This window comes from Falco naumanni, chromosome 19 (assembly GCF_017639655.2).
Source record: "Falco naumanni isolate bFalNau1 chromosome 19, bFalNau1.pat, whole genome shotgun sequence".
Lineage (NCBI taxonomy): Eukaryota > Metazoa > Chordata > Aves > Falconiformes > Falconidae > Falco > Falco naumanni.
Window position 1 is genome coordinate 4,766,266 of NC_054072.1, and position 12,951 is coordinate 4,779,216.

General features: G+C 43.4%; 1 protein-coding gene across 3 annotated transcripts in view; it reads left to right on the forward strand.

Moving 5' to 3' along the window:
* The first annotated feature begins 1,862 nt into the window (after positions 1-1,862).
* UNC5D (unc-5 netrin receptor D) overlaps positions 1,863-12,951 on the forward strand; it is a 166,359-nt gene continuing 155,270 nt past the window's right edge. For all 3 annotated transcript variants that reach the window (XM_040618182.1, XM_040618180.1, XM_040618181.1), the window contains exon 1: positions 1,863-2,050. In XM_040618182.1, the coding sequence (XP_040474116.1) occupies positions 1,954-2,050 (97 nt within the window). In that variant the 5' untranslated portion in view covers positions 1,863-1,953. The remainder of the gene's footprint in view (positions 2,051-12,951) is intronic.

Consider the following 12,951-nt stretch of genomic DNA (forward strand, 5'->3'; position numbering starts at 1 on the left):
GTTTTTTTCCTTTCCTTGGAACCCATTGAATGTGGAGAATGATCTAAAAGGCTGTTGAAGAAAATGTATTTTTCATATATTTGCTCTCTGCCTTTGCAGCTTTGCTCTTCATTGTGAGCTGAAGTCTAGCAAACACATGATGGAAAGGGAATAAGATCTTCTGATGTGATGTTCTGGGATATTGATTTTTTTCCTCTTAAAATTCTGTTTACAAATTCCTTTTGCTTTAATTATTTTCTCCTGAAAACAGTACAAAGCTAGCCTGCAGGAGGACCAATTGACAAGCCTTGTTCTTAAATATATGTAACTAACCCTACTGCATTTTTCCTGAATTTATCAGTCAGGGATTTCAGAACATTTTGTAAATAGTAACTGAGTCCCCCTCAACTTGAGATATGTGCACGCTTTAGGTTTTGTGGAGCTGGAGCAGAGTGAGCTTCAGTGCAATTGCTCGAGTGTAAAGCATGGATGGGAATAAACCCTGCCGTCTGACTCTTGCGGTCTTGGCACCTGATGAAAACAGAGTTTATTTCCAAAAGAAAAGGAAATGGATAGCAAACATGGTATTTCAGGGGTATGAACGTTGTAATAGCTTGGCTAGGACTATTCCGTGTTTGGCTTCCACGGCAATAACTTAGTCACAATAATACAAACGTGACCCATTTGTTCGGATCCTGCAGCGTGGTAGGAATCTCACGGTGAGATACTTTGTTAGTCTGAAACCTCATTTTGTACCTTTTTCTGCTCTATTACTGCAGCTTTTGCATCCCACTGAAGCACTTGACACCCCAAGTTCCGCTGTGGCCTTTTTCCCTTTCCTCCCCCACTCTGTCCCACCCCTAGGGTAAGGACAACCGTGCTAATGCCCGGAATGGGGTGTGTTGGTCGAGGGCTGCTCCGACAGCCTCCCTGTTCCGGGCGCTACCCTGGATTTCTGATTTCTTATCGATCAAATCTATCCAGAGTAGGAACAGCAGCAATTTCACTTGAGCAAACCGGTGATTTTTTGGCCTTATAATTTGCTTGGATGTGTGTCATCCTTCCTTATCAGGTATGCAATAAAAATATTTATATGCAATTAGTTGGGGGGGAAGGGAGAGTGAAACAGTGACACTCCTGGCAAGAAAAAGAATTTTTGATCACAGGGCCATGCAATATTAATAAAGATGGCACAAAATGTGTTTGCTCTGAGTGTGGGGGATGGCTGTTGTAGTATTTTCCTCATGTTCTTGTTAACAGTAGTACTTCCTTTTTTTTTTTTTTTTTGCTTCTTTTTTCTTTTGTTGTTGTTGGTTAAGGGGTGTGTGACTGTAACGGGGGAAGAGCTGGGGCAGCGTGTGCGTGTGTGTCCCCCCACCCCGGCACGGGCCGGGCACAGAGTGCGCCCGGGGGCAGCTGCGCCTCCACCCCCGCGGAGGGGGCACGGGGTCCGGGTCCGACCGCGGGGGCAGGCGGGGGGGGGCTCGAGGCGCACCTGCCCCATCCACGCCCCCCCATCCACCCCCCCTAACCATCCCCCCAACCATCCCGGCCCCGCGCGGCCGCGGCAGAGCCCGCCCAGCGCGCGCCTAATTGGCTGCGGGGGCGGGGCGGCTCATTAGGGCTGCGGGCGCGCGCGCCGCTCGCGAGCCGGCGGCGGCTGGAGCGGGGAGCGGAGCGGAGCGGCTGCACCGGCACCGGCACTGCCCGCCCTCGCCTCGCCCGGCCGGGCGCGGGGCGCCTCCCGCCGCTGCGGGGAGGGGGGGAGAGGGGAGGCGGGGAAAGAAGGGGGAAGAGGAAGGAGAAAAAAAAAAAAAAAAACCAACCAAACCCCTAACCCACAAAAAAAAAAAAAAAAAAAGAAAAAAAAAAAAAAAAAAGAGGCGAATTGTCTGGCTTGAGCTCGGCTCCGGAGGGACCGCGAGGAGCTTTGCATCGCTCCCGCCGCCGGCGGCGCGGGGCTGCGCGGCCAGGATGGGCGGCGGGGCCGCGCGGAGCAGCTGCCCCCCGCGCCCGGAGCGGCGGCTGCTGTTGCTGCTGGGGCTCTGCAGCTGGACGGCCGCGCTGCGAGGTAAGCGGGCACCCGCCGCCCCCGGGGCTCGCCTGTCCCCCCGGCCGGGCAGCCCGCAGCCGTGCCGGCGGCAAGTTTGCAGGGGGGTGCGGGGTGTGTGTGTGGGGGGTGGGTGGGGGTGGGGGGGTCCCACCGGTTGCTCCGCGCGCGCCGGCGGTGCTGCCGCGTGCGCCTTCCCGCGCCTCCGCGGCCGGGGAGAGGGGCGCGCGCCCGGCGGCTGTCGTCTGCGGGGCTGAGGGGAGACCCCGGCAGGGAGAGAGACCCCCCCCAGCCCCCCGGGACGGGGACGGGGCGGCCCCTCCCTCCCCCCCCCCCCCCCCCCCCCCCCGGGCCGGGGCACCGTGCGCTGCGGCGGGACGGCCCGGGCGGAGCTGCGTGCGGGGGGAGCGAGGGGCACGGCGGCCGGAGCGGTGGTGGCGCCGGTCCCTCCGACCCCGGGAGCCGAGGTAACGTACCGCGAGTGGTGGCTTCGTGGGCAGGGAGGGCTCCAGGCTGAGGTGCACAAGCATCCCTGGGAATCCAGCGTGTGCGTGGATCCTTTGGGCACCGTCTTCGTGACATAGTCGCGATAGCCCTGGCGACTTGGGGCTGTCCCGAAATGGTGGGGTTGGGGACGGTCGGTGATGTCTGGCAGCGAGAATCTGATTACCTGGCAGAGAACGCCAGCGCCTGAGGCTGGGTGCGCATACACCTGAGCGCGTGTATTTTTTAACGTACCTGTGAGGTATTTGAGATGCTCGGAGCCCTTTGGTTTTTTAATTAAACTTTTCCCTGGTAAATCACGTGAGTGACACAATCTCTTTAGGGTAAATAGCCCAAGGATGCGGGCAGCTCCTCGCCGGCTGGCATCGCTGACACCTGGGCTGGCGCTGCTGGACTTGTCAAAGTCCTGGGGGTGCCTGGGGAGCAGGGGGCAACCGAGCGTTACCTTATCCTTTCTGCTGTTGGTAAGACATAGTTTCTGTATTTTGAGTCTGTAATCACACGTTTTTTACAGACGGCTTATTTTTACAGAACGGAGTAATCGGACTTGTTAAGTCCTAAAAGATTGCTCTGGCTGTTCGGATGCTAGCACCTCTGCGGAGGGCTCTCTGCGTGCCCATGGTGTCTGTGCTTCCATTTTCTGTTGTGTGCGCTTTATTGGGTTTGGGCTCTGTGTAGGAACTCATCCGCGGGCAGCTGGCAAGTTGCGGCGTCTGGCCACAGCTCCTGGGAGCCTCGCTGGCCCCTTGCCTGCTGTGCTCTGTCAAGTCCAGTGACTGGTCCAGCAGAGGGGAGTTCTGAGAGGCTCCTGTGTAAGGGATAAAATATGGCCTTTTGGTGGTTCTTTGGAAAAAAAACCCAAAAAAACCCCAAACAAACAAACAAACAAACAAAACCCTCACACGCTTCACAGAACAGTGAAATGAATGAGTCTCGAATGAAGTCTAGTATTTCTTAGCACTTTTGTCAAGAAACACCTGTGACTGCCAAAGAATGCATGTGTATTAGTGGTGTGAGGCGGTTATTGCCTTTTGTTTTACACGTCTGGTACAACTCCGTAGCAGTTTTGCACTGCGTGAAGTACGGTCAGGATCAGGCCCTGTAAGCATCTGAAATGTCATACTGCAAGTCATGTGTAGCAGGGTGGCTCTTCTGTTGCTGTTAAGGAAAAAATTTCAACTATTTAATTAAAATCTGCCACACAGGACATTTCAAGTTCTAGACTGGAGCAGAGTTGGTTTTGGACGTTATTCTGAGGAAGAACAGTGTTTTTTTCATCAGTTTGGTGCCTGCAGTCTGTCAGTTGTGATGTTGCATAGTGTTTACTTGTAGCTTTGGCTTAAGCAGTTAACAACCCATTGAGCTGTGAGATTTTAGTTTATGAAGTTGTTTAAAAGCTGCCTTTGAAACATTATATTCCAGGATCCTATTCTGAATGGGGATTCAAAAAAGAAATGATTGTAGATACCCTTCACACAGCATTTTAGAGCTATTGGAATTAATATACATATATATAGCTTTGGGCATTTATTTTACAGGGAAAATTACAAAGACACTATGGTAATTTGAAAATGAGTCGCTAATATTTATTATCTAATTGATGCATTGAACTGATTTGGGGCTGCATGTATCTGAATAAAGATGTCTGTAAAACATGAACATTAGTATTCTTCTGTGTCTTGATATTAAAGCCTAAAGCTATGTGTTACATGCTGGGCTTAGATCTGAGTACGTTTTGTTCTAAACAAGCATTGTTTAGGGATTTTCCTTTTCCAATAGTATGGCACTTACTGTACGGCTTGGTAGCCACTGCATATTGCTGCTGATTTTATTATGATAAAAGGCTTCACTAAGCTACCTAATGGAATATGGGTGGGTCTGTGGGCAGTAAGCTGTTGAAGCAAGTATCTCCTTTGAGCCTGAAAATTTTGCAGTATTTTTTTAAATTGTTTTTTAACATAAAAAGCACTGATAACATGCAGTCCAGAAAGCTGCATATTTGAAGTATTATTCTGCATCTAGCAAACAGGACAACAAACCAGCCTCTGGACAGGAGAGCTCTTGGAGAAATAATGCTGGTTTTAGGAAAGTAAAAATAGCAAATTCTATTGATGCTGAAATAAATCTAGTGGTGAAGACAGGATTGGTGTGCAAGTTATTTGTGTCCTGATTGTACCTTTTGTCTTGCATTTAATAATGTCCTTGTGCAAATTAGATGAGCTTCCATTTATTTCAAGTGGGCTAGAATTTCATTTGCGTGTCTGAGAATTCTGTCCATATTTGCAGAGTACTTCATTGTTACCAGCTTAGAGCCGTGTAGGAGCTATCACTGGTGCTCTATTTGAGGAATGTTGTTGATTTGCTGCGGCCAGCTCTGCTTCAGAGTTTACACTGCATTAACGGAGTAGGGAGGGTTTTTGTAGGTGTCCTGATTTCTGCATCCAAAAGAAAGTATTTTGTTTCTGATGCTTTATGAGACTGTCTCAAGTTCTCTTTCTCTGTTCCTGATACCCTGCTGAGAGTAAAGCTGTTTGATTATTTGTAAGTACATTCAACAGTTTACTATTTGAAATATTCCTGACATGCCAGCCCCAACTGAATACACACTGTGTCAGCATATTGATTTATTTGATCTTAAAGTGTGCATGTTATTAATATCTCAGCTAGGTGTAGACTTGAAATATTCTTAATGAGTGACATAGGAGTAAACAAAAATTAAGGCAAGACATGGGTGCTTTAGGAATCTCTTTTATGACTTTGTTCAAATCACTCTATTCAGATAATGTTGTATTTTTGGTTTGTTAGGACAAAGCTTTCATTACAATAGCAAACCACATGTTCTGCTTTGAGCCATCCTTCAGGGCTGAAGTGTGTCCTGTGTTAAATGGGTTTCTCTGTCAATGTTGGTATTGCTTAACTTTGTAACTATTCAGAAAACAAACTTCCTTTACATGTGGGTTTGTTTACTAAACAGTTTATCACCTTTCTGAGATCTTCACAATGATACAGGCTCAGTTTGACAGGGATAGCATTGCTCAGTAAGGTTTCAAAAGAAATAATTTTTTTCTAAAACCACAGGAAATCTGGGGGCTCTAAAGATCTGGGTGCAGGATGCCGAAGTTGTCACATTACATTTTGGAACTCATAAAGTATCTATGTGTGTATCTGTTTTCAAGTCATTGTCCAGTTTTGTTAAGGCTTCTGTTCAGTCCTGAATTTTTTTCTGCATTCATTGCTGTCTTGTAACATAGGAAAGAGTGGGAAAGTCTGAACATTCCTTTTGAGTGTAAGACATGAATGTGCTCTGGTTTTGTCTCTTATAGAATGATAATCCTTATGAGGATTGTTTTAGTTTGCACTCTGATAATACTTGAGTACATTACTGCTTTGCACAGGGAGCATACTATGAATTTCTGGAATGTCACAGATCAGAATGGCAGTAAGTTTTCCGTGTTTTACTCAAACAAAAACCTGAAGAGCTATGCATGTGATCCTGTCCTGGAAGCGAGGTGTGCACAGCCTCCATCATGTGCTTTCTAACACATGCATCTCTGTGAAAATACTTAATTTTTGGAAAGACAGGATAATTTCTCCATTTAAGGTGGTGTATTGCAGGGGTGTTTTTTCTTGGCTTATCCTTTGTACACACGTGCTTGTTCATATATGTCCTCAAGAGATGTGTAATTTCTGTCTCTTCAGACGTAGAGAATAAAGCTTGAGATGTACAGGGGTGAAATGAGCTTTCCGGGCCATGAAAAAAAATTTCCGTCTTCATTACAGTATGAGGACTCGTATCAAGATGAATTTTCACCAGGGCAGAATAGAAGCTAATCTGGTGATATTTTCCACAGTGAATTGCAGAGGGCAAATACAAATAGTATGGTGTATGCTAAGATGGAAAATTACTTATGGTGCGAGTGACTCCACAGGGCCACTTGATGTATCTTTTCTGTATTTTGAGTCCTGCTTTCTGTTGAAAGGTGGAGTCTGGGAAAAAGAACAGAATTTTAACACCAGAGGCTGCTGTTTCAGTTGTTTTTAGATGCTGCTGCTGTTGCAGTGAAGCAGATGGTCAGATTCATTTCTATAAAATACAAAAATGTTTCGTTTTCTGTTTATTCTTTTAAAGAACTTTTATAGTCATGTATCATGTGGCCTTAGCTTAAAGCATGAGTATTTGCAAGTATGAATTTTTCTGTGCTTCATCATATCTTGTTAGAGGTCAATAAACCACATTTCAGAGCACTTGCAAGTAGGCATTAGAAGATGCAAATACCATGTACAAGCTGAAGTAATCTAAACCTTGTAGTTCACCTGCATTATTATGATCAATGACATTTTCAACCGTCTTCCCCTCCCCACCCACCCTTTTGTGGCCTTCTTTGACACCATTAAAAAAAATTCTGTTAATAAAGAAACCGTTATTGCAGGCTTCTGGTTGGTGGAGTGCAGTTACTTGCCTGATACTGTTTAGTGCCAAATGCTTTATAGGAACTTCCATGCAGGGGATTCTGGAGGGCAATTACACTCAAATGTGATGTACCCTAGTGAGTATTCTGCCGATTACTGCTGTAGGTGCTTTTGTCTGGTTTTTGCCTGTTTCTTTTTTGAATTTTAGAAAGTTATAGACCTCAGTGAAGCCCTAATGCACTGAGTTAATTTAGGTTAAAATATTTCCGTTAGGAAGCTTAGCATGGCTTGAATTTATTCCGCAATTAGCTTGCTTTTGGATTATTGAAGAGGATGAATAGGCAGTATCTAATTAATTTACTTATACAAGGTATTCTTTGTGCAATACTGTGTCTGTATTGAGGTAGAACAATGATGTATTCACGTGGTTTTTCAGACCAGAATATATATGTGAGATTACATGCATGCATCGTAAACAGAATTTCAGCACACGGCTATCCTACCCTTTATATGCTTTGCTGAAGTGTTACCGTACATGTTTGAAATTCTTACTGTGAAAATCTCGTTGGAAACCTCTGCTTAGTGTGTCATGGAAAGAGAAAAATACGAGCCGCCAATGACCTTAATTTCTAGATAACAATGTCCTGAAGAGTTTTCGAAAGACACAAACCTATTGCAAGCCACTGAAGGAGAAGCAGCCTGCGTCTGGACAGTTCCCATGGAAGACCAATGCAAACTGGCAAGCCCTAATGCTGGTTAGCCACTCTGCATCCAACTGATGCTGGCCACGACTAGGTTGCCATCCAAGGGGAAGCTGGCCTGTGAAGGGGCTCGCTTTAGATGCCAAGTATGTGCTCTACGCATCTACTGTTCCACAGAAAAAAAATGTTTTGAGTAAAATCTCTGCCTTTAATGGGCATGCCAGGCAGCTTTACAAGGTGGAGGTGGCACAAAGCTGTAGCAGCCAGTCTGTGAATGCTGCAGACCAGTTTTCTGTCCTGTCTGGACTGTATAATTGCAGTCATTACCAGTTCTGTAACTGTCATGACTAGGGAACTAGGGAACCTGCGATTTAGTTGCAGCTCCAGAGCTGACCGGTGTGTAACCTTGCAGAAAGTGACTTTGTGGTGAGAGTTAACTTCCCTGGCCCTGTGTACAGTATCGGCCCAGTAAGGGTTCGGGCGTAATTGTAAATGGTTTCTGTACTTTGAAGGTCCAATGGATGCTTGAATACTTGAATGGCCATAATAGAAGTGCATAATTAATCTGTAGATAGAGCTTATTGAATGTGTCTAAACATAAAAATTGTAGTCAAAATGAAAGGAAATAGTATAGCCGAGCTCTTTTTTGTTTTGTTGCATCCATGCCTGTTTTGAAAAAGTAATAGGAACAACAAGAGGAAAACTTTAAAAAAATTGCTTCTGCCTTTTTCCAGGAGACCTGCTTTTTGTCTTTAGGCTGAATGGAGAATTAAAATAACATTTAACAGGCTTTTATGTCTAACTTGTGTTGAATGTCAAAAAGCTTTTTGAGAAAAATCTGCTTCTGGTTGATGAGAGTTTTATTTGTAGAAGGATAAACCAAATATTTTGAATTTTGTACTGTGCATGTTTTAGTGCTCTTCGACTCGCTGCACAGAAAACTGAAATACCATTGCAGGTTGCTCATGTGTAAATGGTTAAAAGAAGTGTTATCTTGTTGTGTGGTTAGATATGCTTAATTTTTTTTCAGCAGAAAGTGCTTTTGTGGATCTAAAACTTATTTTCTGTGAGCGTTTCTGCATGTGGAATTGAATTGCTTGAATCCTGGCAGACAGTGAACATAAAAAGAGCAAACATGGAGATTTCTTATAAATTGTGAACAGTTATTCACAAAATTGCTTCTATACTTGCACCATTCCAATTAATGAATTGCATTACAGAAAAACAAATTTGCTCTATTAATTGAATTCAACCTTTCATGTAAAGCCATATCTGATTTGCGGTTCCACAGATGTGTCTATGACTTTTATGGTGACAGATGCTTCAGGTTAGCTGTGTTCTAGGCCAGATTTAAAACTGCTAAAGATCTGTGGTAAGCTGTTACTCTTTGAAATATTAATTTCAACTTCTACCTTCTTGTCCAATAGGACAAGGGGTAATGGCTTTACACTGAAAGAGGGTAGACTTAGATGAGATGTTAGGCAGAAATTCTGTGCTGTGAGGGCGGTGAGGTGCTGGCACGGGCTGCCCAGAGCAGCTGTGGGTGCCCCATCCCTGGCAGTGCCCAGGGCCCGGCTGGACGGGGCTGGGGGCTGCTGGGAGGGGTCCCTGCCCGTGGCAGGGGGTGGCACTGGGTGGGCTTTAAGATCCCTTCCAACACAAACCGTTCTATGATTCAGGAGGTATTTGCTGCTGCTGACACATACAGTGCTAGTTTTGAGTTGGAACTTTTTGGTTTGTGTCTTTTAACTTGGCTGTAAAGAACATGGACTGTTTGAAATAAAAACGTTGTGTTGGGTAGCGGTTAACAACACTTCGCCTGTCGGAACTCTGTACCGCAGGTCAGTTGTGAGTAGGGGGGACACACTTGAAGGCACTAGCCGGTGCATATACTTAATGCATGTCATTCCTCTTTAGCAGTACATCCTAAATGAAGGCTTCCAGATAAAATTCTGAATGTTGTTATTCACATCATGTAGTTCTCAGAGCAAAGTAATTTTGCAATAATACAGATTTGTTAAAATAGCTTTATAATTCTGGATATATTTTTTTCCTGGAAAATTGTGTGGTTTTAAGACTTTCAGCCTCCTTATATGGCTCATAGTCAAATAATAAGTGATTTCCCTTTTATAAAAAGAGTAAAAGGAGCTGACAAGTATTCTGGTGATAAATACAGCAGTGAAAAAAATGCGTATTTAGCATTATAAACTATAGAATCCTGATAGAATCAATGGGTCAAATGTGTAGATCCAAGGTTGAAGTGACTTGGTATATCTTAAGCTAAGATGGAGTAACATGAAGTGAGATGCTGGAGATTTGTCTTTTTTTTCTGCCTGCTGCATTCATTCTGATGTTGGTTGAGGTTTTTGGGACCTGTAATAAGCTAGAGTGGTATCAGGCCTGGTATATATTATTTATTTTTGAGTGAATGCTAACATCTCAATTTATTGCAAAGGGCTATGCAGTGAATAATTTTGTATAATGAAAAGTTTCCAGGTCTCAACATTTAATTTTGATCAACCAAAGTATGAAACTAGCTTTTTGAAAGGTTTTGTGAGTAAAATACCAGGACAGTAAGTAATCTTGTAGCTAGGGCTTTCGTGTAGAGCACAAGGGGTCTGTATGTAAGTTTGGGGAGTCTGTCTGGCAGTTGCATCTGGGACTGAGAAACATTTCTGTAAGGGGTTTTGCTGTTGCTGAAGCACGGTGGTTTCTCGGAGGAGAACGGAGGAGGGATTGCTTGGAGCTTTCAGGCTGCTCCATTGTTGGAGGTACGCTGGCCTGACTTCAGGAGCAGAAGGTTGGCAGTATATGTAACCCTATTTTTAACACTTTGTTATAAGAAAAACATGTTTATTTGTGCATTTTTTCTTGTTATCAGTCCAGCTTTTTAGGCTTTTTCTAAATAGAAAGCAAATTCAGTAAAATAAATTTGGTTTCTAATAAATAGTGGTAGTACATTGAAAGTAGAAGCAAGTTAGTCCTTTCCAGTTGTCATCTGGTAACATAGTTTATAGTTCTACTGAATACCCAGAGGCATTCCATTATTACTGAATTTGCCACAGTAACAGCAAAACTCCTTCTACTCCCACTATAATATTAAAAACGTAGGACTTATTTTGTGTCAAATGAGCTAACAAAATAAAAGATGAATTTAAAGTATTTAATCTGTCAGCATCAATGAATCTAAGAGGATTATCATTCCATTATGGTTAATAGATTTTTTTCCAAAGATAACTTTGCTACTTGACTTGCCTATTTCTGTGAAGACTGTTGCAGATCTAATTTAGACTACAATTTAAATATTCCTGCTCTATTTTGATTGAATCTGGGAGTTAGTAACGTGGTACCTGCCTTATGCTGAGCTTGATAACTTTGTTTCAATTACCTGAATAAGCTCTCATTCTTGTATCTTTAATTCTTCCTAAAGATTGTGTAGTGTTTTCTGTTTTGAGTTGTACTAAACATGGCTTAACAGTTCAAGCTTGAGAGCTGTAATTTAGCAACTGACGTGCCAACCTCTCCTTGCTTCCTTCCTAAGGAATTAATGAGAAATTGGAATAGTGAGAATAAAAATCAGGGTTACCCTTGTGATGGTTTTCTTCCTACTCTGTAAAATGAGTAGCAAAATTCCCATTGATGTACCCTAGTGTAAGGAAAAGGCCCTGAAGATTGCGTTTCTTATCTTCTGAGCCATCATATCTTCATCCACATGTTGAAGTGGACAGCAATGTGTTAAGTTTCTAAGAGATAAACTGGTATAACTTCATTTGATGCCCTAAAGAAATAGAACACAAACACTTGTATCTTCCTTCCACCTCCCCATACAAACTCTGTGGAGGAGAGAGAAGAGTACATAGTAGGTGGAGAAACTCCCTGATTGTAGTGAGAGCCCTGGGCTGTAACTTTTGACTTACGTAACTATAATAATGCCCTCACAAAGGTCTTGCAGTTCAACGATTAGAAGTGCAGTAGTAAAAGGAGAGTGTATGGTGATAGATATTAGTCCCAGCAAGTAAGATCTCACTATCATATTACACGCTGAATTTTTCGTCAGAAGGTTATCATGAGATTTTGCAGCATATATGATATTTCAGTAAGTTGTAGGTAAAAATTAGAAAGTTTTCAGTGATGCTAACCACTAGTGAGTTGTAATGAGGTGTTGTTACTGTTTGGTTAGTGGAATTATTTTAGCTACATCTGGGTGGAGTGATGCACCCCTAAAATTTAGAATTTAGCAGATCCGTAGTCCTTTCATAAGACAAACCACAGATTATGTGTAAATGAAGACTGAATCAACCTCTTACAGCTGTAATCATCTCCCAAATTAGCATCACAGTGCTGTAGTTTATGATGTCAGACTGAATTACATGGCTATTGAAATGCCACGGTGTACTTAAAAAACTGTTTGAAATCTGTGAATAATTTAAGGACTTTCAGTTTCCAATATTATTTAGTGCTTTTCTCTAGTTTGCTGTTTCTAATCACCAAGGGGTTTTTTTGATGAATACATTAAATGCAGAAAAGCTGACAAATGTAAGAGCAAGACCCCTTCACAAGTTGAACAGTGATGGAATACTGTGGTAGGAGGGGAGCAGACTAGTAAAACACTGTAAATGGTGACCACAGTGTTCTGAGCTCTCATCACCTATTGCTTTGATGTAAGGTTGTGTCTGTAACTGTGTGACATTTCTAGCTGGCTGGTTTTACCATTTCCAGTAGAACAGCTTCAGCAGTCATGAACTGATTTGTGCATTTGTGTTTGAAATACAGCCATGCTCTTTAGCACTTTTACCCCTTGAAGATATGAAAGCACTCAAGAGATTTTGTTTTTTTCAAAGGGCAGGAGCAATGTTAGTAAAAGGGAGGAGGGGTACAGAAAACTGACTGATCTCCCTCTATATTTTTTTGAAAGTACTGTTACTGAAATACTCTATAAATGTTCTCTGGCATCTTCTAGTTGAATGAAGGGGTAGCGGAGGTGAAAGGTGAAGGACCTTCTTTCTGCTGCCCAGATGTTCTGGCATTGTGTGGACTGTTTGCTGTTTCACTTTAGAGATTTACCTCACGTAAAAGATAAAATAAGACTAAATGTATTGGAGCTAATTCAGACTCCTGCTGCTGCCTGCTGTGGTGGTGGTTAGCCAGCCTACAAGCCCCCCTCAATGAAATCATAGCCATTAAGAACCTAGCAGAACTATTCTCGAGAGATTTTTGTGCTTTCAGAATGTCAGTTACAGTTACAGTCTCCTCAGTCCTGCGGGGACAAAAGATACACCTGTCACAATGGAAACAAGTAACAACCGC